This window comes from Hylaeus volcanicus, chromosome 8 (assembly GCF_026283585.1).
Source record: "Hylaeus volcanicus isolate JK05 chromosome 8, UHH_iyHylVolc1.0_haploid, whole genome shotgun sequence".
Classification (NCBI taxonomy): Eukaryota; Metazoa; Arthropoda; class Insecta; order Hymenoptera; family Colletidae; genus Hylaeus; species Hylaeus volcanicus.
Window position 1 is genome coordinate 5,348,186 of NC_071983.1, and position 25,278 is coordinate 5,373,463.

At 40.9% G+C, this 25,278-nt stretch overlaps 4 protein-coding genes across 11 annotated transcripts in view; 2 read left to right on the plus strand and 2 right to left on the minus strand.

The window, feature by feature from the left end:
* The first annotated feature begins 2,234 nt into the window (after positions 1–2,234).
* LOC128881297 (nose resistant to fluoxetine protein 6-like) lies at positions 2,235–15,627 on the plus strand. 3 transcript variants are annotated; one of them, XM_054132223.1, is made up of 10 exons: positions 2,235–3,150; positions 12,074–12,375; positions 12,743–12,918; positions 13,010–13,164; positions 13,368–13,499; positions 13,698–14,257; positions 14,390–14,695; positions 14,770–14,944; positions 15,033–15,175; positions 15,266–15,627. In XM_054132223.1, the coding sequence occupies exons 1-10, from the start codon at positions 2,844–2,846 to the stop codon at positions 15,392–15,394; spliced, it is 2,385 nt and encodes a 794-aa protein (XP_053988198.1). In that variant the 5' UTR covers positions 2,235–2,843; the 3' UTR covers positions 15,395–15,627. The 3 variants fall into 3 exon arrangements, with proteins under 3 accessions (XP_053988198.1, XP_053988200.1, XP_053988199.1); XM_054132225.1 differs by having other exon boundaries at positions 2,238–3,150; positions 13,401–13,499; XM_054132224.1 differs by having other exon boundaries at positions 2,238–3,150; positions 12,074–12,363.
* LOC128881300 (26S proteasome non-ATPase regulatory subunit 5) lies at positions 15,432–17,506 on the minus strand. Its single transcript, XM_054132227.1, has 2 exons — positions 17,289–17,506; positions 15,432–17,114 (listed from the first exon to the last, which is right to left on the minus strand). Exons 1-2 carry the CDS (start codon positions 17,468–17,470, stop codon positions 15,782–15,784), a joined length of 1,515 nt encoding a protein of 504 aa, XP_053988202.1. The 5' UTR covers positions 17,471–17,506; the 3' UTR covers positions 15,432–15,781.
* Positions 17,507–18,357: 851 nt separating this feature from the next.
* Positions 18,358–22,401, plus strand: LOC128881426 (myotubularin-related protein 2). 4 transcript variants are annotated; one of them, XM_054132454.1, is made up of 10 exons: positions 18,360–18,770; positions 19,174–19,375; positions 19,463–19,570; positions 19,842–20,294; positions 20,528–20,975; positions 21,073–21,248; positions 21,319–21,426; positions 21,506–21,690; positions 21,775–21,979; positions 22,087–22,401. In XM_054132454.1, the coding sequence occupies exons 2-10, from the start codon at positions 19,250–19,252 to the stop codon at positions 22,237–22,239; spliced, it is 1,962 nt and encodes a 653-aa protein (XP_053988429.1). In that variant the 5' UTR covers positions 18,360–18,770; positions 19,174–19,249; the 3' UTR covers positions 22,240–22,401. The 4 variants fall into 4 exon arrangements, with proteins under 4 accessions (XP_053988432.1, XP_053988429.1, XP_053988430.1 ...); XM_054132455.1 differs by having other exon boundaries at positions 18,360–18,657; XM_054132457.1 differs by having other exon boundaries at positions 18,358–18,770; positions 21,775–22,224.
* Positions 22,316–25,278, minus strand: part of LOC128881424 (nose resistant to fluoxetine protein 6-like) — a 7,599-nt gene continuing 4,636 nt past the window's right edge. The window contains exons 7-14 of one of the 3 annotated variants that reach the window (XM_054132447.1): positions 24,471–24,636; positions 23,952–24,031; positions 23,779–23,874; positions 23,576–23,705; positions 23,009–23,183; positions 22,757–22,899; positions 22,560–22,685; positions 22,316–22,459 (exon numbers count right to left, since the gene is read on the minus strand). In XM_054132447.1, coding sequence (XP_053988422.1) covers positions 22,560–22,685; positions 22,757–22,899; positions 23,009–23,183; positions 23,576–23,705; positions 23,779–23,874; positions 23,952–24,031; positions 24,471–24,636 — 916 coding nt within the window. In that variant the 3' untranslated portion in view covers positions 22,316–22,459. Of the gene's footprint in view, positions 22,460–22,535; positions 22,686–22,756; positions 22,900–23,008; positions 23,184–23,575; positions 23,706–23,778; positions 23,875–23,951; positions 24,032–24,470; positions 24,637–25,278 lie in introns of all 3 variants that reach the window. The other 2 variants (XM_054132450.1, XM_054132449.1) reach the window with 2 other exon arrangements.

Sequence of the window (25,278 nt, forward strand, 5' to 3'; positions counted from 1 at the left end):
TGCTCCGCTTGAAAAGTCTGCGATGAAAGGACGATGATCGCGATGGAACTGTTCCGAAAGAGAAGGTCAACCTTGGACCTTCGTCTCGACCAGTTCGAATCTCATTTTCAAGTTTCGTGGATACCCCGATCGAAGGCTCCTTTTCGAAGAAATAGGCGAGACGAAATTAGGCTCGCTTCGACCAGTTTCACCTGCTGACAAGGTTTACGTCATAGAACAAATATGTGACTCTAAGGTAAGAGAAATCTAGAATTATAATATCTATATCCCAATCGTTCTGAAAGAAAGTTCCGAACGATGACGGTGCAGGTTTTGGACGATGTACGCGATTACTATTAAAGGGTCACGTGGTCATATATGAAGGCAATCAATTGAAAGAAAGTAACGTTTAGGATATCTGATGGGGATTATTTTTCGATACTGCGTCATTTGTACCTTAGTATTTTTTAATTCATTGCAGAAATGTCTACCATCTGCGATGTTGCAGCTCCTGATCCGCTTATTTGTCCATCATTAGTGACTCGACAAATCCTTGAAACGGTTCACGACTAGACTAAACGGATGAATATATCGATCGTTTACGAGAAAGAAACGTTTCCGCTTTTGTCAATTATGATTAATAACGCTGTACGAATATGCAAAGAACACGGAAGCGTGTCTTTACGGTCAAAGAGACGTTAAAGCAATTCGAAATGTAGAAGTCTAAAAGTACGTCGACCTTACGTTCAACTCAAGGTCTTTTCTCTCGTATACAAAGTTTAACGGTGAAGAAAAATATTCGTATTGCGTAAAGTTTCTTACAGCGGAGTTTAAAAACAGACGAATCTTGTTTTGAAACTTTCGAATATTGAATCCATTAGCGAAGCATGTTTGAAAAGAGAATTTCGGCAACACGAAAATCGGTAAAATAGCGAGTGAGTTTTAATAAAAATGAAGAAGAAACGATTCCTACACGGCTGAGTAGCGAATGACTTTGTCTGACGAAAGTTCTATCCTGGAGAAAGAGAAACACTCCGCTAATAGTATGAAATTTCCCGGTGAAACTTGCCGGATAGCCTTTGTCGTTGATTTCAGCCGAACTCGCGCGCAAGTACGTCGTAAGCCCGGTGATTCGTCGTTCATAACCGATTCGCTTGAAATCAATCGATTTATTTTAACGCGCGACGCTCTCGGTCTATTAAACTCTCCCGAGCTCTCATAATTCGCATCTATATCGGTAACATTCGTTATCCTTAACGATCGTTAATTAATTTTCTAACACGAAATTAAGTATAAACGCGCAGAATTAATTTCTATATCTAACAAATATCTACACCCAATTCCCTTGACTCGCGTGTACGTGACACCTCGAGTCCGCAACGATGGCAGAAAAGTTGAACGGTTACCGGAAGTAGAGACATCCATGCAAAGGTCGGCCGTTGTTCACACATTCTCCGTCGCCCAATGTTTCGTAAAATTAGTATTCCTGCAAGCTTTCTAAATTCAACGAGCCGAGATCCAGCTTTCTTCCATCTTCTTTCAACGAGCCTGAAAGGGAACGTTCGGCGAACATTATCGAAATCGAAGAATCACCTCCGCGTCGACTAATTCATTGCAGCAAAACTTTGGACCCTCAATGGAATTTCATTTCATCTCTCTTTCTCAACACGCTAACATCCGTCGAAATCAATTCGAGAAGATTCGATTAATACGTTTGTTTATCTCCTGTTCGAACAAAGGACGTTACTGAATATTAATTAAAATGGCGACAACCTAACATGTAATTATCGATTTTCGCACATAACAAAAATGCACGCATTAAAAACGATAAAGATCGTTGTTCAAAATCATGTTACACAATAGCGCTAAAAACATAAACTAGATTGAGTCGCTTTCCAGATATCGTGGTCATTAATTAGATAAAGATAATTTCGAGAAAGAACGCATTTAAGTTTAGCTCTGTTCAAGTTTTATATGTCTTCGCCAACTTTATGCAGATAATTTCTTCCGTTGTGTACCTCAAGAAAACGTAAGAGAACAAATCGTTCTTTCTTTTTTTTTAAAGCATGGTTTCTTTTAAAGCCATGAGGGACCGAGTAACGGATATCCCGCGGAAGGTCTCCTTGCCCGTCTGGACTCATCGACGGGCACGAAATCATGCTAACTACGAGGTCCGCGTGCGTCGAGCTGCGTCCGCTGCTGACGTTCACTTTTCAATACGGGGAGGTTCGCCGCTCCCCCACCATTTCACTCGTACTTTCATTACCTCCAAGAAATTCATCCGGCGAGGCCATTTTTCTATCATTGCCAGCTTCGTCGTCCCAGGTGATCCTTGGCCATCGTACGAGCGAGAGCCACGCACCCGGTGGACACCAGAATTTCGAAACACCATTTCGGAGGTCCGCGAAGGGCTGTGTGAAAACGCGGACCAACTTGTGAATTATGACGACGAAAGCGAGAGGCCTCCACGAATCAACGCCCTGGAAGAATCCGAAAATGCGACCGCAACGATTCACGTGACTTAAAAAAAAGAAAAAGTCTCGAGACAACGCGTCGAGAATACATACAGATCTCGTCTCCCGATCGAACAAAGGAAGAATAAACGACGAAACGAGTGAACAATTTAGAAAATCAAAATTTCCGAATTTTTCGGAAGATCGACTGTGATTCGAAGTATTCGTATTTTTCGTTTGGTTTTGCTGTGATAATTAATTCGTACTTGTTCGAGGAGAGACGTTCTTGCAACGCTTAGATCGAAGTAACGCTATTTAGGTAACGTCGATCATGATTAGTTGAGGTCGATCGTCGACTCGTGTAACGATCTTGCTGGCTCAAGTGTTTTTGGTGTCGAACGTATTCCGAAGATGACGAACCGCACGTGGATCTGCATTTTATTCGCGTGCATCGCAATCGGCGGGGCGCGATCCTCGGCTAACGTTTCGGAGAACCCTGCGCAGGATCTGCTAGCGAATCAACGCACCAGGACTGTATTGGAAGCTGAGAGAAACGACAAAAACTGGACCACCCTGTCCGAAGCACTGGATATTTTTAACGTGCGCCATCTTGCCAGCAATTGGACCGAGGGGAGATATCCTGTCGATGAACAATGCGCCAAAGACATCACCAGATACATCCAGGGACTGAAGAGGAACGAGAGATGGGCACTGAAAGGTACGTCGAAGCACGATTGTGATTAACCACTGACGAGTCTCAATGAATCATTAATATAAATAATCGCGAGCGATTAACTTTACAATATTACAAAATAATCATTTATGACTACGAATGGCAAACGTAAATTTGCATCTGACAAATGTTGTGTACAAAGTAATCATCACCTCGGTACATCGCTCATTTAAGTCCGCTATTATCTTTGCGCTCGAAGATTTCTATTTGCAAACGATTTTTCTAGTCGAAGGGTTAATCGTTCGGTGTCTCTTTAACGATCGAAGATTGCGAAAATTTTCTCCATTCGGTGACTTCCAACCTAACGACCGGGCCGATCTTCTTTTTCCAAGCGTTACGAAACCATGGCGGCGTCGCGACTCACGGACAAAAATTTCTTATACAAATAGAAAGTTTTACAATGTTATGAGTCAAAACTGCTCGCAGTGTCCCTCAAGTGCACCCTTTTCTCCAGTCCAGTTAGAAATTTTTTAATATTCTCACAGCTTTTTACGTAATGTTTCCTCTCGTCGTATTGTTTCAATGATCATCGATATTAAGATTGCCGTCAATTTGAATTTCCTCGTTCAATTATTCAAGTTCCTCGTAAAGTTTCCTCGCCTAATATCGTTTGAATAACCGTAAAAATTAAATTGCTGTCAATTCGAATATCCTCAATCGATGATTTCAGTTCGAGTATGTAAATTTATAAATGTTTCCTTCACGATTCTCAGGGTTGAATGCTTGAGAAACAGCTAACTGGTTTAATATCTCATAGTTGTCGTATTAGCGGCTAGAGAACGATTGGCGAAAACTGGTTAAAATAATCCCGTGCCGAAGCAGGAAGTATTAGAAAACTATAACTTACAACGCATGATTTACGACGCAACGATAGGGTTAACAAAAATTATTCCCCTGAATTATTCATACATCACACGAATATTAAATGTATTTTATACGTGCCCCTATAATCTCTTGATTGCTTTTGTATACTTACAAGAGAACTTGAAAGAAGAAACACAAAAATCCTCCCGATCGGAAGTTCAAAAGTTATTAGATTTTTAGATGTTGAGCTTTCGTAGAAATTAGAGAAAGAAAATTGGCGACAACGGTTTTCTCGAAGGAACCGCAGTAATTCACTTTCGTGGGTAAGGAAAGTGAGAGTCGAGGCGTGTCGCGACAGCTGGCCATAGTCGTCCTCCCTAACACATCTGTCTTTCTCCCCGGACAGTTGCTCTTGGTTTGCCTACTTTCATCGTGAAATTTCACTTTTCGTGACCCGAGAGACGCAACTCCTTGCCAACGAGCAGCTAGCCGCGACAAGTCGCTTTCGACGCTTCCGAAACCCTCGGTCAATGCCACTTTTCGCGAGTTCCTTCGGGTTTGCGAAAGTTTTCACGGTCGGTCAATGGAGCACCAGAAGCGATACAACATAATCGTTTGGAATTAACATCGATGAACATATCAGAAAATGTCCCGCTGGATTCTTCGGTGTCTGATTTTTCTTCTTCGAAAACGCGTTGAAAAATGTCGAAAGGTCCTATAGCTACAGTCGAGGTACATAGTCTCTGATGCTAAGCCTACAACAACTGGTTTAACCCGTTCGAGCTTCATTTACTTTTTGCTTCGCGTGGTGAAGTTGCTGGTTTGTTTGTGACGAACTACTACTAGTCAGCTGGCGTTTATAACGTCTGCGACCGTGTTTTGACACTAGTCGGGCTCGTAGTCGTGGCTGAATGGTTGTTAAATTTACCATTAAGTCGTATTTCAATTACCAAATTGCCCCTTTTACCAAGCTAATCTCTATAGTAAGAAGAAACGAAATATACGGTTCAGAATTAATTTGCATTAAGAGTTGGGAAAACGTATACAGCAGCGAATAACTTTATCTACGACGGCTGACTGTGACGTCTGACCTAATACGCCTCCACAGAATGTCTCCCTTTCTCTGTAGAATATCGTTCGAGTAGACCTGGCGGGTTTCAATGTCCGACCTAAACGTTTCCAAGAGGCCCAGACTACTTGCCATCTAGAGTAAACCATGCAAGACGTACGAATTAAGAAACATGACGTTGTAAGTTCTTAGTATCGCTGTGCCACGCCTTAAAAATATCCCTTTTCAAAGGCTGCGCCGTCGACCAGCGTGGATCTGTGTAGATGAAAGCAGCAAGTGGGTCAGGGTTGTCCCTTCGTCTTTGTGCAGCTTCGGGAATGCACAGAGGCTGTCAGACAGGCACGCGAGGATGAAGACCATCGTAAAACGACGAAGATAATTTATTCTGAATAGCTAGCACACTCTGGTATAAATAGAAAATAACCACGACGGATAATTGATAATAATTCCGAAGTGTGTAATAAAAAAGAATGATACCGAGCGACACGGTCTTAATGTCCATCGACGCTTATTAAACGAAAAGGATTGTTTCGATAGTCGAAATAAGATCAGTAGTTATTACAGGGTTTTAAACGAACCACTACCCGCACATTGGCCAGTTGCAACTTATCGGACCTTGCGTTTTACGACTGTTACGATTTTTTCTATCACTAATTGCACAACGCCGATCGATTATCGCGCGAGATCGTACGCAACGTTATCAACAAGCAAAAGGTCGGCTGGAAAAGGATACGTGATCGAGAAACTATGACGAAAGGCAAGCAGTTTGTTAGAAAATTAACGAATCGAATCCTTCATTCGTGATTTTTGAGACGATACGAAGAGACATTACGATGATTGGATCTCGGATATCGCGAACGTAGAAATGGTAATCGTGCCCAAAGAATTCTGCCTGTGTCTAGGACTCTTTTCCAAATTTATGGCGAAACCTTTCGCGATATAGCCTGCCTGAAATCGAAGAAACGAGTCGATAAACCGCATGGCACGACCAAAAGAGGAACAAACTGGTTCTTACCTCGTTTACTTTCGGCGTATCCCGTTACGAGGAAGAAGTCTCTCGATTGAACGGTACTGAATAAGGCTGAGGGCACATGTTACATCGAACCGAATGTGGTAAACTGTATAGGATCTGTACTGAAATACAGCATTTCTGATCCAGGCCCTATCGCAAGTCGAGCCAGCCCATATTAGCAAGAGTATAAAATAAAATCCAAAAAAGGGAGTATTATACTCTAATAATCAAAATAACGAAATACAACCAAGTACTTGAAGACCCTCGAGCACCCGTGAAGAATATAATAATTAGTCGATGATTAAGCAAGAACGCACTAAAAGCTAAACGATTAATATCGTGCAGTTATCGTCCCTAATAGAAAACTGCCAAGTAGACAAGGTAATTCCGAACGAGAGAGAGGCAGGTGGATGTCACGTTTGAAACGTGTACCAAAGATGAGAACACCCGTTTTCTAGAAAGTTGTTCCTGTGAGATAGGGAATAAAATTTTGTTAACGTCCAATTATCTTCTAATGTTTATGATTTCCGGTGAGAACCGTGTCCAGAGCTCTCCCCAATTTCCGAGAGGAAAAGTCCACGGGCGCCGTCGACTTTCACCTCTCGTCTAGCAGCGTGCTCCGTTTCCGTCGTAGGAACTTCAAATTTGTACAATACCGCGAGAAAGGTGAAAGGTGCTGTACAAATGAACGACATTAGCGACGTTACAATTACGACGTTTGAAACGGGACTAACGGAGCGCCAATTGTGAGAAGCGTTCGCCTTTCGACTTTCAGCTGCTCGGTAGAGGAGACTGTGATCGATAGAAGCAAGTTAAATAACGTAAGGATGGTTAGGTCGAAAAAAGGACCGTTACGATATAATATTTATATTTTTAATCTCCAGCGATTCGTGCAACGTTAGAAAGTCTGAGGAAAACGTAAGCGATGGAACACAACCGAAGCAGAGAAACCGGCACAATTATCGAAATTACGTCACGCCGGGTAAAAAAAACCCGCGTCCCAGGAAGAAAGGATTACGTGTAAGGCGGGCATGCGAGCGCAACTTTCACGTAACCCGACTTTTCTTGAACAAGTCGATTCCTTTATATCTCTTTCTTTTCCAAAGTGACATAACGCGATACCGGGCAAAACACCCGGGCCCCAGCTTCCTAGTTCGTGGCGCACGCCGCTCACGATCTGCCATTTCTCCGGCGAACGCTCTTGCACGGCGGCTTTCGACGTCTGGTTGGGTGAAACGTGCGATTGCACGGACCGATTCGTGAAATTTATAACTAACGGATCCCTAAAGAATCGAAATGATAAATGCATTTCAGAAAAACGGAAGGAGTAGAAGAGATAACCAGTGTCTAATTGCTAAAGATCTAATCGTATCTCGAGACGAGATACCTTTATTTTATTCTCCAGAGTTATCTCCTCTGTTTAAACACTCTGTATACGTTTCTATCGCGTGATTGTTATGTAAGGAAATATACCCTTATGTACTTTCTACGTGTTACGCTTCCAAACAGGTTTCCTTCGACGTAAACTTGCACAGGCATGTGGAACGTACTCGTGGCCTAATCTATCGCGTTTCTCTATTGTGTCGTGTAACTTCATTGGTATAGTCAACGAGAATCAGTCGAACGAGAAGAAAAACTATGAATAGAAAATATCAACATAATGTACGCATGAAAAAAGTTGCACATTTTTTTAAATAGTCAACACACGATCGCGGAGTCTTGAAACCTGTTTTCTCGTTAAAAAAAAGTTCTCGATTGCAATAGCGACAATTTCTCCGTAGGTTCTCATAATTGAGTATTGTTGCAAATCGATGTATTTTCCTCGTAAAGACTGATGCGATAATTTCGTGTTGCGAAAAAGAGTTACACGCAAGTTTAAGAAGCGTCGATATGAAGCGTCGATATGAAGCGTATAAAGAGTAGAAAGTACCTGCGTATACACCTTGCGTAACAGCCCAAATACATTCCAACTCGGTCATTCCATACGCTCCGTCTCGCTTATTAACGAACATCGCATAATACCGCTGAGTTAAGGAACAAGCTCTCCGACAAACGAACGCTGAAACAGAAAAGTTTCATTGCAACATTAATATCGGCGTGTTTTCCTCGCGAAACGCTGCGTACGGCTAATGATACTATAATCAAATTACTGCTTGGCGTACACGTGAATAACCAAACACAATTTCTTGAATCTTCAGTCAATTTATGTACGGACGAACCGCGTCGTTGTTCTAACTGTAAATCGAGACAAAAATGTAAGCCGAATGGAGTAAAATACATATGTATAATTAATTAATTTCCAAGACAGACTTCTGAGACTATTCAAGCCTGAAGTTAAGCCAGAAATTTAGGACGAATGGGTTACGATACATATAGAAACATAACGCGTAATTAATTTCCAAAGCAAGGTTCGTTCCATAGCGCTTTGAAGTCCTCTCAGGATGGCCTATTTCCAACGACATGGTTTGCGGATTGAGGACAAAATTTAACTCTAAGGCAAGCTCTGATCGATCACCGCTTGCCAAATCGTTCCTAAGGTCAGTTGGGAAATGCAGGGAGAACGCAATCGGGACTCGTTTTCGCTGACTGATCGCCGATTATGGGACAGCTTTGAAACGCATAGATTGCCGCAACCATTGTGATCGACGCGCCGTCCTAACGTCGGGCGTGCCAGGCGTTTCACTTTTCGTTCACCGGAAAAAGTTGCGCGCGTTATCATTTTTCATTCCTTTTACGGAGTCGCGTAACGCGTGGTTACGCAATCGAACGGCCAAGTAGCATCCTCGAGCCACGGTTTCGCTAATTTTTACTGCATCATCCGCGTATCGGATTAATTCAGGGGTGGCCAAGGCGACGAGCTTCTCGCAAGGAGCTACTCTTAAGTTACAGAAGATGTGGAAACATGTTTCAAGTACGAAGCAAAAGGTTTTAATTCTTTCTGCATTCTGTTAATTTACAGACCTCTAGAATCTGTACAACTTTTACTTGGAATACTTCTCGGTGACTTATGTAATTTAAGGATCAGAATCGGAGGCCTTCCTTAATATAGAAAAATATAGAAGTAAGAGTTTGAGCTCCTTACTAAGCTCCTTAGCGAGCGAATGGTTAATAGGATTTTAAAAAAGAGAGAGTAGATGCTCACGAGCTCCTTATGAAGTCATCTATTCATTCTTAGTCCAAGGAAAATGGCGAGCCGTAAGAAGAGATGTCCTCAGACAAGATTGCAATCGGTGGCAGTAAATTTCGTTGCTATTTCTCTTAAGGAAAGCTCGAAGGACACGTTTCTAGAATTCTCGTTCGTCTGCTTCGTGCTCATAAGTCAGACACGTCCACCTGGACATTAATATTGCAACACGAGCAGCTATGTAAAAGAGAGCCTTTCTCTTTCCGAATTACTTTCCCTATGATTGTCCAGACCGTGCTGTTTGGCACGTTCGATAGATCGGAAATAAACGGTAGATCGCTTTGTCACGGTCAATAATCGACAATGCCTCCGCCAAAGGAAACCACTCGCTCGGAACGAATAGCCAGGCCCGAAATTAACCTACTTTTCTTTGCCTGTATCCGAGTTTCTATCTTTATCGATTGTCCACTTAGTCGTCTAATTAAATTAATCGTGAGTGTCCAAAATAAACAAGCTACACGATTCGATTGCATAACCAGCGCTCGCTGAGATATAGAATTAAAATTGGGAATCCTGAAACATCTCGATATTATCTTCTCGAGAAACGCGAATGGAAATTTGATAAAAGAATCTCGAGAATCCTGGGGACGGGATCGACGAAGCACGTTAATCGCGATCTACAAGGCTAGCCACGGTAACACGCTGATAGATTCAAAAATTTCGCACAGAAATTTTGTTTATGCAACTGCTTCGTTCGTCGATCCAAATGTCAAGGATCTCGGTGACCCATGTTCGTATTACAGATAGCTTCAGCATAGTAGAATATACAGATTGATAAGTGTAGATCGAACCAAGAATAATTACCAAATAATAACTGGTTTATATAAACAAGTGCATAATCATTTTTCACTTTCATTCTTTCAAGTATAAATAATGCGTTTCGTTTATAAGCATCAAGAGGTAAAGGTAACGAGAAATTTCAAGAAACTTATCGTTAGTCCTCAAAAGATTCCATAGAGACACGATGAGCATTATTTAAAAGTGCCATTGTTATCGTGAGAATGATAGAAATCTAAACTAAGCCATGTTGTTGTTCATGAACAACGCGGGGTTAGAGAAGCGTTAATATTCGAATATAATAAAATTACGCGACGAGTTTGAATTTCCAACCTGGCGCCAGTTCTCTCAATACAACCAGCCAGGTAGGTGAAATTCGCCTCATTCAACAACAGGCGAACAAAGTCCTGGGGCAGCGAACCGAAACCCAGTTTTTTGAGCAACGCTCGTTGCAACAGCCCTTGATCTTTGCCTAGGAGGCCTCGACCATGAGTGCAACGCTCCGACAAGGAGACCTCTTAGCAAACCGGTCGCGCTCCTTGCGCGGCACCTATCGAATTCGTTTTCCCCTTTCTTTTATAAAAACAATTTTTCTCGGAGTTCGGAGCTACTCTAACGGTAGAATCCTTCGCGCGTTTTCCCGAAAAAGAACCTGCACCTAACACGATTCATTAAAACTTGGAGGTACACCAAGTTATCATAAAACTTTTACGTTATTAAAACATTTTACTTGTCGTATTCGTTACTTGATATTTTCGTCTAAATAAGAACGGTACCTGTTTATAGCGTTACAAAGGCATTCATGAATGAAACCTGGCTGGATTTCGTCAATGAACTACATAGATCGTATCATTATTCTATCACGAAACGACACGCGAGTCACGCACGAAGATCGAACTTGACTCTGACTCCCGCGATGTCGTCTCGTGCCAAAGAAAGTAACGTGTTCGTGGATGCCCATTGTCATTCTAATTTCTCCGTTGCTTCTGTGCGGACAGAATCGACAATAAGGTCTCCCATCGTCGAGATCATCGAGCGATTGAATGGGATGTCTGGAACGACGAGAAATCGAAGACTTAGTTCCTGCCTTAAATGACTGCGCCTATAAGTGGCAGCTGGATAACAATGTAACGGTGTAAAAGTGACTATTATATTTCACGTTATTTTAATATGCAATAAAGTTTCCTTAAATGCACAGGCTCGGAACTGAACTTGTACATATTTTTGTTTAAAAAGTGGAAACATTATGAAAACCTGCCTGAACCCCCCCCCCCCCCCTCACCTCCATTCCTCCACATAAAGGATGAAGCAAACCGTCCGCCGTATTTCGTACAAGCTCGTACAGGCATTGCCAGGAAGAACGTTCGATTCAATTATTCCATGTCCGCAATCGAGATTTCATTCAGCTTAATCGCGTGTCGCAAGTTGGATAACAGCACCCTTCGCGGCTCGTTTACATTTACACAAGAGACGTTCACTCGATGGTACATAATTTTCATTACCAACGGATTACGACATTCATCGAGAGAGGCGGTTCTCTAATAAGACTTTCTATCAGAGAAGAAAGTAGCATTATCTAATCGTCGGCGTTCCAGGTTTCCACAGACGCCCGTGTATGTGTTGTACCCTAATCACGGGTCCGTTGCGTTAACGATAAATTGCGGTTACGGGATAAATTGCAACGTCATCGTTTCACGCAAAACAGACCTAACCGAGGTTTTCATCCGAGCACGTTTCGCAACCGGTTTCCGGCGTCGCCATTTCGTTGGGTCTGACGTCGTGGAAGCGAAATTTCTCTCCGATCTTGTAATCCGCGCCAGATTATTTCATACGCAGCTTATGCGACGAGGTATCGGTGAATTCTGATTCGAAAGCAGTTCTTGACCTTGCTCACGTTCCTCGTGGTTCGTTTCGTGATCTCGAACGGCGTACATTTTCCCTCGAGCACGTTAAACTCGTTCAAACTTCTCGATCTCTTAGCTACCTCGACACTCCGCAGGTTTCGTGAAAAAGTTCGAAGGTGAGAAGGTCTAGAGTTGAATTCTACTTTTCGTTATTTCAGCGGATGACGCTTCGGGTCGTTACGGCAACGGTTTCTTCTGGGGAAACTCTTACTACGTCGGATCGTCCACCGAATGCGTCTACATCAACGAAGACTATGGAAGGCCGATCAAGAAAGCGCGTTCGGGTGCCTTGATGGAGGAACTGGACGTGTTCAACGCGGAACCGCGGAAGAGGAACACCGGTCCCAGCGAGAACAATCTCTGGATCGACATGAAAGTGGACAAGCCACCGTACAAATTAGGATTTTACATGATGACCATTTCGATAAACGCCACTGTGGCGCCTGCGGTAATAGGCTTGGTAATATTAGCGTAGAAACTCTACACCAGTGGCTGGCAATCTTTCTCGACTCTAAAACAAACCCAACCCTTATTTCATACCTGCAACAAGGAAAACTAACTCGTATAAAGAAGAAAAATAATATTCTAAAAAAAAGAATACAAACTCCAGATTTATTCGTGATATTAAGAACAAACGAAGCCTTCGAACCGCCCACACTGGAGCAAAGAAAGTTAAACTGTGCGTGGGAGAAGCAGATGGATTCGTTTGATTTTAATCTCACGAGTAAATCTGGAACCGTATTCTTTATCCTGATTAGTTCAACTCCGAGTACGAGTAACGGGGAGATCGAACAACGTTGGTTTTGAGAATAATTAATTGATTGCAGACGCGAACGATTTATCTAGGAGTGTGTCTGCCGTTCTCGTGTTCCGCATCCGATGTCTCTGTGATAGCTAAACTCGCTGGGAGTTCTCTCGCCGCGCGGCATTCGTCGATTGAAAAGATTCGGGACCAGCACGACATGTACAACATGTACGAGGACCCTGTGTTCTGGATTTTATTGTACGTTCGTGGAGCGTAAAGGCAAAAGCGTTGAAAAATCGGTTATCCCGAGATCGCCAGTACTGGAATTAAACGTAAATTTTACTTTCAGTGGTGTAACCGCCGTAGTTTTCGTCTTGATGGCGTTTGGTACCGGATACGACATCTACGTAACGAGAAAATATTCACGCAGGAACATTATTTACGATCTGGAGAGGCACGCGAAACTGGACCAGCTGGCAGGCAGAAATCAAAAGCCACTAAACGGTAAGAATTGTGCGCGTGTAAGAGTTTTACGCTTCGAACGTCCTTCCCGTGTTTTTCCCTTCGACGCTGACACGAGAGCAACGAACATAGCGTCATTTGGTTACCCCTCCGAGATGAAAGAGGATCGACTAACACTTACAGACTACCACAGGACAAGGACAGTAGCAGAGACAGTGACACGCCTTTATTATTGTATTTCGCAGCTTCTCAAGGTAAGGTCTACCTTCCTGTTCCAGCGACCGATGCTACCATCAACCGACAAGCGCAGGCGGTTAATAACAACAACGATCACGAAGGTAGTCTACGCTCGACTACTTCCGAGGAACACAAATTCGGTGAGCAGAACGTTTCGTAACGCATCAGACGAACTGCGTAGGATTTGCTTCCCCAATTTTAAGTAAACATTCTTCTCTCGCTGCATCGTTCCCCATATAAAGAATACAATCACTGAAAACATATGTCGCGGCCAAGTAAACAAAAAAGTAGCCCAATTTGGACACCCTCAATCGTATTTATATAAAATCTGTTCGTAGGCGTACTCGAAGAATTGTTGCTGTCCTTCTCGGTGCTCACCAACGTGAAAATCATCTGCGACAATAAGGTCGGCGGCGATACGATCAGCACGATCCATGGTCTGAGAGTGATATCGATGACTTGGGTGATCCTCGGCCACACCTGCATCACCGCGTTCAAGTTCTCCGACAACATGGAGTATCGGAAGGTCGTGGAAAGAAAGTTCCTTTTCCAAACGATCTCTAACGGCGCTTTCAGCGTCGACACGTTCTTCTTCATGGGCGGGCTGCTCGTCAGCTTTCTGTACTTCAGAACGAACGCGAAGGGAGACTTGAAGACGCTCACGCAGGGTACACGGGGCCTCGTCTCGGGCAGTTTGAAGTTTATCGGGCTGCTTCTTTACCGATTCACTAGACTCACGGCCCCGTACATGTTCGTGCTGGGCGTAGTTCAGATCGCTATGAAATGGTTCCACTCGAACTCTGTGTTCGAGCCTCCTACCGCTGATCATTACAATTGTCCCAATTATTGGTGGAGGAATTTACTTTATATCAATACCCTGTTCCCGGTCGACCAAATGGTGAGTTCCTACTAGTCGTCTTCGTAGAGATGTTACAGATATAGATAGTAAGTGGAAATGTCTCAAGAGACATTACGATAGTAAACTTTTCTCGTTAGTAAGAGTAGACACCTAACGTCTGGATAATTTCAGTGCATGATTTGGAGCTGGTACGTCGCGGACGACACTCAATTTTACGTCATCGGCGCCGTGATACTAATCTTAGCAACGAACCACTTCAAGATCGCGACATTCGCGTTGAGCACTCTTTTACTCAGTTCCTGGTTAACGACGGGCTACATCGCCTTGGCGAACAACCATATGCCGAGCTCCGACGACCCGTTGGCGCTTTTCGATAAAATCTACGACAAACCGTGGACCAGGCTGGGCCCTTACCTCATAGGCATGTCAATGGGTTACTTTCTTTTCAAAACTGATTGCAAAGTGAAGATGACCAAGGTAAATAAAAAAATCATGATACGTTGATAGCTCCTAATGAATTACGGCTTTATCTCCAATTCGATACATTCCAGACGACGGTCTGCGTGGGGTGGCTTCTCTCTTCGGCGTGTCTTTTGAGTCTGTTGTACGGCTTGTACGAAGCAGACCTTAGTCCCATAATGGCAGCAGCTTACTCCTCGTTAAGTCACAGCATCTGGGCATTTGGTTTGTCCTGGATCGTGATGGCGTGCAGCACAGGTTACGGAGGTAAACGTTACGCGATGAAAACTAAGTAAAAGCTACGTATACTCGTGTAAATCGCGAGAGGATAGTATAACAAATCCGATCTTTACAGGGTGCGTGAATAGTATTCTATCAGCACCGATCCTGTATCCAGTCAGTAGAATAACATACTGCGCTTACTTGATACATCCGCTTGTGATTCGACTAACAGCTTTGAACTTGGACTCGCCGTTTCATTTAGGAAAATACACTATGGTACGTCTGTATACGAATAAACTATTTTTGTCTTTTTCTTTTTTTTCCACGCTTGTCGAACAACGTAATTAAGCGAGATATGTTTTACAGATGATAACATTCCTTGGACAACTGGTTCTGTCCTATGTGTTATCGTTCATCATATCGTTGTCTTTCGAGGCTCCTATAGTGAGCATGTTAAAGATACTTTCTCCGAAAAAACGAAAACGCATACAATGAGGCAACGGCATAGCCGTTAAGCAGAACACACGTCTCGTTAAGTTATTTATATATGTTTTTATTGTATGTAATTGATGTAAAAAAAAAAAACCAAGATATCATGTATCAACGAGAGAACATTGACACGATACAAACATGGTGTAAAATTCACGTGCGCTTTTGCATTGCCGCAAAAACATGTAGTCTTAACTTTTCTATGTAATGTTACTTATAAAATAAATTATTTGTCTTTGTATGTTCGCATATTCTCACCCCACCAAAGAATACATACCTCTTCGTGCGTAACATACGAAAACTAAATAAAGATATATTTTTTGTAAAAACTTTATGTGAAAAATTATTTGTTTCTTCACGCATCGTGACGTCTTCGTATAAAATTAATATATTTTATTGGCCACCTTCTATCGCAACCTCGGTATGGATTTCAACATAGTACGGTCCTTGATCGATAAATTCTTTAATTTTCTGCATCGTACTCGCATCGAATATATCCTGCTCAGCTTGCGACAGCTGTGTAACGACTTCGTATTTGGCATCCTTACATTCTTTGAAGCTTTCAAGGTTTCTGTTCAGTAAAAATTCTACAAGGCCCGGATAAGTGGATATGTATTCTTGTCCCCACACCTGCGACGCTACAACTGCCAATACCTCTAAACACGCTTGTCTGATGTCCGCGAACGGTTGTCTACACAACGCTACGATCATATCCAGCGGATCGTTGCAAAGAGAATCGAACCAAGATTTTGTTAACGACAAAATTCTATTATCCTGCTCTGCTTTCGGTACATTGAGTATAAGAGCTAAACTGTTGAGTCCACGAATTCTTAAGTTCGTAGGCATTTTCTGTATGACTTCGGCAATTTTTTTTAACGCGCATGGCATTGCTTCTCCCAAAGCTTGTAAAGCGTATTTACCTTCCACGCTCGCGGAAACATATCCCAACGTATCTAACGCAACACCGAGAATAGCTTGATCGCCGCTTTCTATTACTTCGAACAACGCGGACACTACAACTGGATATTTTGAAAAGATTTCGTTGGGCCAGTGACGCGCAACGTTGCCGAAAAATTTCATTAGACCAGGAATTAGTAAATTCGACAAAGGATTTTCATTGGTTTTGGCTACTTTCTGAACCAGTTTCTTCAACACATCTTGCTGTTCTAAGTAACTCAATCCTTCTTCCTTTAATGCTAATTGCGTTAAAATTTCTAATGCGTTTACCTGTAGCAATATATCATTGTTCTCAAGAACCTCGAATAAACTGTTCAAAAATCCTGATCTAGCAGATGCCTCCAAACCTTCCTTAGAAGATTTTGCTATGTCCACGACAACTTCGTATATTCGAAAACTAACAGTGTCATTTTTTACCAATAATCTAGCAAAACTTCGTAACAGTTCGCCCGAATAGATAATCCGCAAACCATTCACATTTTTACCAATTTCTTTCATTATAGACATAGCATGTTCTGCTACTGCCAAGTCATCATCTGCAATCCTATTTATGATAGCAACAAGTAAACCAACATTTCCAGTAAATAAAGATATCTTCTCTGGACTGGATGCAATGCATGAAATTTCATGCAATACGATAGACCTAACTATGGCATCTGAATGTGTTATCAATTGAGATAATTGTACAGAATATTTTTCGTATACTTCCTCGGGCTTTAACAGAGCGAATAGCGTCTTCAAAATATCGCACACTTGATTTACAAATTCACTGTAAGAGAAAAAGTAATAGATGTTTAATGCCTTTCCATTACTAAACCGATTAATACCGATCATTGATTCGAAAACTTAAAATTACGGCATGTATTGCGCCTAAAAAATATTATTTACTATATATAACTGGACACGTTTCGGCGTTTCTACAGAATTAGCGTTGTCATGATACCTGTCATTTGTGGTTAACTGAGTAAACAATGGACCGATGTCTAGATGACGGGAGACCTGCTCGGCTTCGGTATTATTTAAACTGCCCAACTTGATTTTAATCTCTGAGAGGATATTATGTTTTTCTTCGGCAGAACTTAGTTCGCCAAGACGAGCAATTTTTGATTGTAACAACTCCGCCATGGTCAGCGATTTATTAACGAATGCATATAGTATCAATGGTAACGAAATATATAGATTCGTCGCTTAGATAATTCATTATGTATAACGCTGTCTTTAATCAAGTAAATAGAACTAAATATATTAAGAATAATTGTAATATTACAATAATTAACTAAAAGGTATCGGTGTTGCCACTAGTACTTAAATTGGTTTAGTATAATTGAGTGGTTTAGGGCCAGTTTTGCATTCAGTAATGTTTCCAGTGTTTTATTGATTTAATTACTCCAAAATTACGAGAAATATTGTTAGTTCTTTTTGATCGTTAAACATTTTTTTGTTCAAAAATATTGCATTTCGTGTAAAAATATAGTATCGCCATCTCGCGGTGAGAGGATCGAACTAAAATTCCGAAGTTTGGTCAGCGCTCCTATCGGGAAAACGCTCAATTTTGTCGTAAAATAGTTCCTCTTTTTATTGATAGATGGCGTCATTTGTATTTTTTACAATTTTTTTTATCATATTCAATAAGAAATTAATGAACAAGCATCGTGATATTAAAATATGAATGAAAATAATTTTTCAACCCTTAAATTATTTATTTTAGTTTAAAACAAATAAATTGCTCCATCTAGCTTTGACAGTAGCAACTATTCGAAGACAAACTTGGGCGTTTTCCTACCGATGGCGCCACTAAGGAGTAATGGCAATATAATGCAAAGAATCGTATTAATTAAGCATTTATAAAAAAGAAAGAATAATTAAAACGGTGAGAATTATATTCATTACAAATTTGGGCGTTTTGATGTCAGGGATGCTGATTGAAGGTTCCAAAATTAGTTCGTTTTTTTCATCGCGAGACGGCGATACTATTCGTTGATCCATGAATCGCAACGCAGATACCTATAGCGTCACTGATAAGAAATGATATTTAAATATCTCTCTGGATGCATTCAAGCAAACACAAGTAAAATTGATGGCTCACAAAAAACCGGTAAAGAACATGTGTCATTAATAATTTCTGTTGATTACGATTGCAACAAGTACAGCTGTCTGTCACAACCGAAATCCTTCCGTGAAGTGGCCAGGTTACCGATGACGGCGCATGCGAATACAATTTGAAGTGCATACTTGAGATTTTTTATTCGTCTTCAGATAGTGGACTACGGCTGTCAAACAGAAACAGATCACTTTAATGACACGTGTGCTAGGTTAGTGCACCGTATTATTGTTTATATGTGAACAGGATTAAAACTGACGTGTGTTCTAATACATATTTACAATTTATGTTTGTGATGTTTCTGGGTGTGGCACAAAGCATCAGGTACAAACTCTGTTTACGATACTATTACAATTTATTTCTTATTTTAATTTTATTTAGTATGTATTTCTTGATATTCATACAATTATGCGCTAGACATTTGCTACGTACAATGATTTTTTTTCGGGTGTAATGTTTAAGCACTTTTAAGGTTATACCACTTGTATGTATTTAGAGTGGACCGCTCGATATTGATATACAATGTTATAATTCGATTTGTAAATGTAACCATGCAATATACACGTGATGTTTTGGTCTTTAAAATCAGCATTGCTATAATGATTTGTAAATATCTATCAGTTTTTAAGAAAGTAAAAGACCTTGTAAAAGTTTTGATACGTAAACAAAGCATGATTTTGGAATTTGTACTTATAAGTTCTGTTTAATAATATGTTTGTACTTGTAGTTGGAACAATTAGGATTACATAGCAATGCCAGTCTATTAAATGTGAAAAATTAAGGATCAAACCAAAGGTGCAAGCATGGAGAAGAGAGGCAGTGCGGAACTTCTGAGCGTGGATCAAAACAATTCCAAAAATGCCAGTTCAGACTCTATTAATTCAGATAGCAAGAGCAGCTCTCTTAACTCCAAGATAGGCCAAGAATCGGTAACATAAATTGATTTAACAATCAAATAATTTTTTACTTAAAATTTTCTGCATATCTATTTGTATGCAAGCATTCAACTTCTATAGGAAAGCTGGGAAAAAGCATCTCAATCAAAAAGTTTTTCCTCAAGTTCTACATCAACAGATAATAACATTGTCTCTGCTTTAGAAACAAGACAAGATGATCAAGTAAAAGTGAGTTCCTTATAGATGCGTATAGTTGACATGTTTTGTTTGTTTTAAATAGTTATTGATCGTCCGAGTCTTTTTTTTCCAGACGATACGCATGATTTTGATTTCATTAATTTTTTGGTATGTTTTACCTTCTGTTGGGAATTTGTTTTATCACTTTTACTTTATAGATAGTTGTATTATTGTAGGCAGAAGATATTTAGCTGATCGAAGTAGTCTACCGATGTTTATAGTATAATAGTTACTCTGTTAACGTATCTGTTTTTTCTCGCAGAACTTATCTAGCGGAGAGACGGGTCCACCGCTTCTTAACGGTGAACGAGTACAAGGCATTACTCACGAAGTGACGCACGTGTGTCCATACTCGGGTCCAGTTAGAGGAGTTCTTAGCGTTACAAACTACAAGCTCCATTTTCGAAGTATAGACCGCGAAACGCCTTATGTGGTCGAAGTACCATTGGGTGTCGTTAGCAGAATCGAAAAAATCGGTGGTGCGTCTAGTAAAGGAGCGAATTCCTATGGAATCGAAGTATTCTGTAAAGACATGCGGAATCTCAGATTCGCTCATAAACAAGAGAATCATTCCAGGAGAGATGTTTTTGAGAAGCTTCAACAGTATTCGTTTCCTTTGTCTCACAAGTTACCTCTCTTCGCATTCGAATACTCCGAAACATTTCCTGAAAATGGCTGGAACGTTTATGAGCCCATAGCCGAGCTAAAACGGATGGTGATAAATATTAAGGGACACATCACCTTTAAAGCTGAAGAAATTTTTTCGTATACGCACTGAAAGTATACACACATCGATCGATATTTCTATGAACGGTGCAACGCTGAGTTCTAAGAAACTGAGAACAAAATTTTGATTTTTTGAGACTGTAAAGATGGTGTTTCCCTTTAAAGAATAAGTTTTAACGGAACGCCCATGGGTTTCGTTTACTAATTAGTGATTATTTTCAGGGGGTTAATAATGATATGTGGAAAATATCGAAAATCAATGATACGTACTCGGTGTGCGATAGTTATCCGGCTGTATGGGCTGTGCCAGCGTCGGCAACCGATGATGACTTACACGCATCGGCAGCTTTTCGAAGCAGGGGGAGACTTCCCGTGCTTTCGTGGATTCATCCAGAGAGCCAGGCAACTATAACCCGCTGTGCTCAACCGCTGGTGGGCGTCGGTGGCAAACGTAGTCGCGAAGATGAGAGATATGTTCAACTGATCATGGACGCGAATGCGCAAAGTCACAAGCTTCTTATTATGGACGCTCGACCGATGCCCAACGCGGTGGCGAACAAAGCGAAAGGTGGCGGTTACGAGAGCGAAGATGCTTACCAGAACGCGGAGCTCGTATTCCTTGACATTCACAATATACACGTGATGAGAGAGAGCCTCAGAAAGTTAAAAGGTATCATGGTTTATTATAATAATATCTTTTAATAGGTAGGTATAAGTAATGCGAAGTACCGTAGTAATTATCGTAAATACTGTTTGTTGTCTTTCAGAATTATGTTTTCCAACGATCGAGGAAGCTAGATGGTTGTCGGGAATAGAATCTACCTATTGGTTGAAACACATCAAGTATGTGCTCGCTGGCGCGTTTCGGATAGTAGAAAAAGTTGAAAATCACAAGACATCGGTATTGGTGCACTGCTCGGATGGTTGGGATAGAACATCACAGGTAGTGATAAAATGATCGCATGTACTTTATCCTTAAATATGTACCTTTTAATATCTATAAATGTTTGCAGCTCACAGCCCTTGCCATGTTAATGTTGGATCCGTATTACAGAACTATCAAAGGTTTTGAGGTTCTTATAGAAAAAGAATGGCTCAGTTTTGGTCACAAATTTCAACAGGTGCGCGTATGGAATGCCGAATTTTTACAATTATTATATACATCGATTCGGAGTAACAATAACCACGACGACGTTTTAGAGAATTGGTCACGGCGACGAACACCACAGCGACGCGGATAGGTCTCCAGTATTTTTGCAGTTTATAGACTGCGTTTGGCAGATAAGCCTTCAGTTTCCCAACGCGTTTGAGTTCAACGAGCATTTTCTGATCACTATCCTCGATCACTTGTACTCTTGCAGATTCGGTACATTTTTATTTAGCAGGTATTTTACATAACATTTTCTTTTTACATAGTCCATATTAGCTGAGCCGTATTAACTACTGCAACCGTTTCGTTGGTTGTACAGTGAACGTGAAAGAGTCCAGGAACAAGTGAAACAAAAAACTGTCTCCTTGTGGTCATACACCAACAGTCAGTTATCCCTCTATCAAAATCCCTTATACTGGGCAGCTCCGAACTGTCAACTCGTTTTGATGCCGATCGCCAGCATGAGGTATATTAAACCATGGAAAAGTCTTTATTGTAGATGGAACCCCAGCATGCGACAACAGGTTCGTAGAAAGTCGTAATTTGTCTTCGAGCCGAACAACGGATCTCGAATTTTACATAAGATGTAAATAGTGATAGTTGATAATTGTCATTGCGTGTGTTCTTCAAGGATCCTGTTTATCAACGAACAAGGGAACTTCTAGTCTTTAAGGAACATCTCGAGAAGCAACTCGAAGAAGGTCACCGCGAGCAGGCTTCCCGAGCAAATCGACTCTTGATATCATCGGCACCGCCTAGGATACAATCACCGATTCACTCATAGCACGGCAAAGATTCAATCGTCATTTAACGGTTTGTAGTTGTAAATGTGCTCCATGGTTCTTCCGGCCGCTCGACACGGCGTATGATACCGATTAAACTCGCAATCGCTGTGTACAGAACACTTGTTGATAAAAACAGAAAAAAAAGAAAGACGTTTACGACTTTTGCGTAGTTGACTCTACAGATTGGTCCTCCTTCCTACATGTTAAGGATATAAAAACCTGAAACAATGAATCGTATTAAAACACGCCAGTGTCCGTGAAAGGTTTTGCTATCGTTGTTTCAACGAATATCTACGGAATGTATACGTGTATGTATTACTCATTTCTTCCCGATATGCCTAGCAATTAACTTGTCTACCAACAGCATCGCTGGAATCTCTGCGAGCAAGGATAACATCATACCAAATGTGAGAGAAGCAACGAAGATTCCCAGATACCAGAAAATCTAAAAAGGGAATTTATTTTACGGTAACAGTTTCTATTCAGCGATGCTCGGTTAATACCATTGCAACTTACAGTCGTGGTACTGTCATTGTAGACGGGGTAGTTACTTCCCAAAAACGATGTGTATATTATAAGGGGGTTTAACAGGTAAATGCAGTATGTTAGCTTGCTCAGGGGAATCCAGCATCGATGCGCTAAAATTTTAGTTACTATACCTAGAAGCATAAAAGGGAAGTGCTAGACAATTGAAAATTGTTGTATGAGTTTTGGTTAAAACAGATTATGTTATCAGATTAGAGGTGAATTAAGTAACAGCTCCTTTACCGCCGTTGTTTGTAGTACACGCAACCGTTAACCACGCGATGCCTAGACCCCACATTGTTCTGGACACCGCTATGTACAAAGCAGACACAATGGGGGCTACGGATTTATCGTATACGGCGAGAAGGATCGTCATATTGCACACTATACCGCATGTCCATCCGATAGTTACGGCTGCCTGAAAAAGATCACTTTGATATCACATTTGGTATAATATGGTTTAATCGCATTGGATGTCTCGAATATACATAGAGACTGGTGTACGTAAAATGTTCGTTTGTTTCCATAAAACATTAAACATGGCTCTAAAATGTCTTCTACTTCAGTTTGAAACTGAGGAGAGTTCCTGAGGCTAAACAAAGTTGTAAAAAAGCTCTCTCCCAAGAAATTGATAAGACCACGATGTTAGTAGGAAAGTGGGGAAAGCCACTCGACGCTTGCTTATTCTATGGAAGCAAGAGTGCCGATCCCTGACCCAGTCTATTATTTGTGACACATAAAAAAACGACATAGAACGTCCACTAATCTATATAGCGATTAGCGATCATAGATGACGATTGGCAATATTACTTTCGACATATTCACTTCGTAGTTCCACTTATTAAGTAAGCTAGACGTGAGCATTCCTATCCAAAATGGTCCAATTCGAATCCACGGTGGTATGTAAATTTCGGTCAACAGGCTCAACTGTACATCTATTCTAAGGGAAAATACGCATATTTAGATACTCGAAATATTGTACAGAGCCGATGCCAAATATTTTGAACACTTACGTGTGATAGTAGTTGATATTATACGCTGTATAAGCGCACGATATTATCGATGAAATCAGCGATACAGTGCCTATGCTTATGGCGAGGTAAAAGTGCCTGAAACCGTTGATCGAGTTAATAAAAAAAAGAACAAAAAAAAACGAAATATTTAAACGTCGAAGTGTAAAACTCACGTGCTTGATAAAATTAGCACTATTAAACCGATTATGAAGAAGTTCATATCATCGGACAGATACCAACTCCACGTAAGACACTGAAACAATTATTTCGCGTAAACGATCTCGATTATTCGATTGAAAATAATAAATAATAGTAAATATTTCTAATGTTTTCTATGTAAAAATTGTAAGATTACTCCCGATCAATATTCTTTAACGACATCTGTTTTGAGATGCACAACAGATACAAGACTTTGTGCTCGTACTCTTTTCTGGTTGACGGCTGCGTTAATAGATCGAAGCGGAGGTCAAACTATACGAGCAAAGGTCATGCTAGAAAGGTAAGTTCAATTTTCATCCGTATAGGTAATTCAGAGCATGACATTCTCGAGATACAAAAGAAATTTTATTTAGTATGACAGATATAGCGATTTTCTTTATCGAGTCTTCGATGAACCATCTACGTAAATAGGGGTACGAATATTGTATCAAGTCTGGAAGGTTTCCATACCTTGTTTAGTAAATTGCTCTTACCATGTCGTCCCACTGGAAGAAATTGGTGATGTAAAGTAAATTCTTCCACCAGTACTTCGAACACCTAACGTGTCCTTCCTCGTATAAAGAGTACACCCCGGTATTATCAAGCCATGTGAATACTAGTATCCCGAGTAGTATCGTGACTCCGTATGCAGGTGTAAGCCTTAAAATTCAATTTGCACAGTTTAGATCGTTTTTGTGAATGTACTTATAGGCTCTACAGAGACAATTTTACAGTATCTGCAGTGGCGGCTCTACCATCAGTACCTCCAAAGATATCTTTAAATAATGTACGTAAGAATTATTGAGCATAAAAAGTTTTACAAGAAAGTTTCTGGCAGCATATATCTATCTTTAAAAGACAGCCCATAAAAAACGTTTCTGCGTTATGGTTTGTAGTACTAAATCAACGTACAACCTACGAACCATTTTTTAAAGTAATCACTTAATCCGCATCACACCGAAATTGGTGTTTACTTGGATAAGTAAAGAATTGGCCAATAAACATGATTAGAAGAACGATGTATCTTTTTAAAACTTTTAAACTATCACAATTTCTCTTGTGAGTTTCCGCCATTTTCGCTCAAACGAATAGCCATCTAGCGACGAACAGGTCGAACTAATTTTCGGAGTTTGGTCAGCGCCTCTATCGGGAAAACGCTCAAGTTTGTCCTCGATAGTTCCTTTTTTTACTGCTAGATGGCGCCATTGTCAGTATTTTTTTACCGACCTGTCGGTACGTTACCATAACGTCGGTAAAAAAAATACTGACAATGGCGCCATCTAGCAGTAAAAAAAGGAACTA

What these genes read in the sequence shown, in the direction of transcription:
- LOC128881297 (XM_054132223.1), top strand. Translation starts at nt 2,844, where the DNA reads ATGACGAACCGCACGTGGATCTGCATTTTATTCGCGTGCATCGCAATC. An exon ending in CCTGTGTTCTGGATTTTATT is followed by an intron (nt 12,919 to 13,009) that starts GTACGTTCGTGG and finishes TTTTACTTTCAG; the next exon opens with TGGTGTAACCGCCGTAGTTT. An exon ending in AAATCAAAAGCCACTAAACG is followed by an intron (nt 13,165 to 13,367) that starts GTAAGAATTGTG and finishes TGTATTTCGCAG; the next exon opens with CTTCTCAAGGTAAGGTCTAC.
- LOC128881300 (XM_054132227.1), bottom strand. Translation starts at nt 17,470, where the DNA reads ATGGCGGAGTTGTTACAATCAAAAATTGCTCGTCTTGGCGAACTAAGT. An exon ending in CAGTTAACCACAAATGACAG is followed by an intron (nt 17,115 to 17,288) that starts GTATCATGACAA and finishes TTTCTCTTACAG; the next exon opens with TGAATTTGTAAATCAAGTGT.
- LOC128881426 (XM_054132454.1), top strand. Translation starts at nt 19,250, where the DNA reads ATGGAGAAGAGAGGCAGTGCGGAACTTCTGAGCGTGGATCAAAACAAT. An exon ending in GACAAGATGATCAAGTAAAA is followed by an intron (nt 19,571 to 19,841) that starts GTGAGTTCCTTA and finishes TTTTTCTCGCAG; the next exon opens with AACTTATCTAGCGGAGAGAC. An exon ending in GAGCCTCAGAAAGTTAAAAG is followed by an intron (nt 20,976 to 21,072) that starts GTATCATGGTTT and finishes GTTGTCTTTCAG; the next exon opens with AATTATGTTTTCCAACGATC.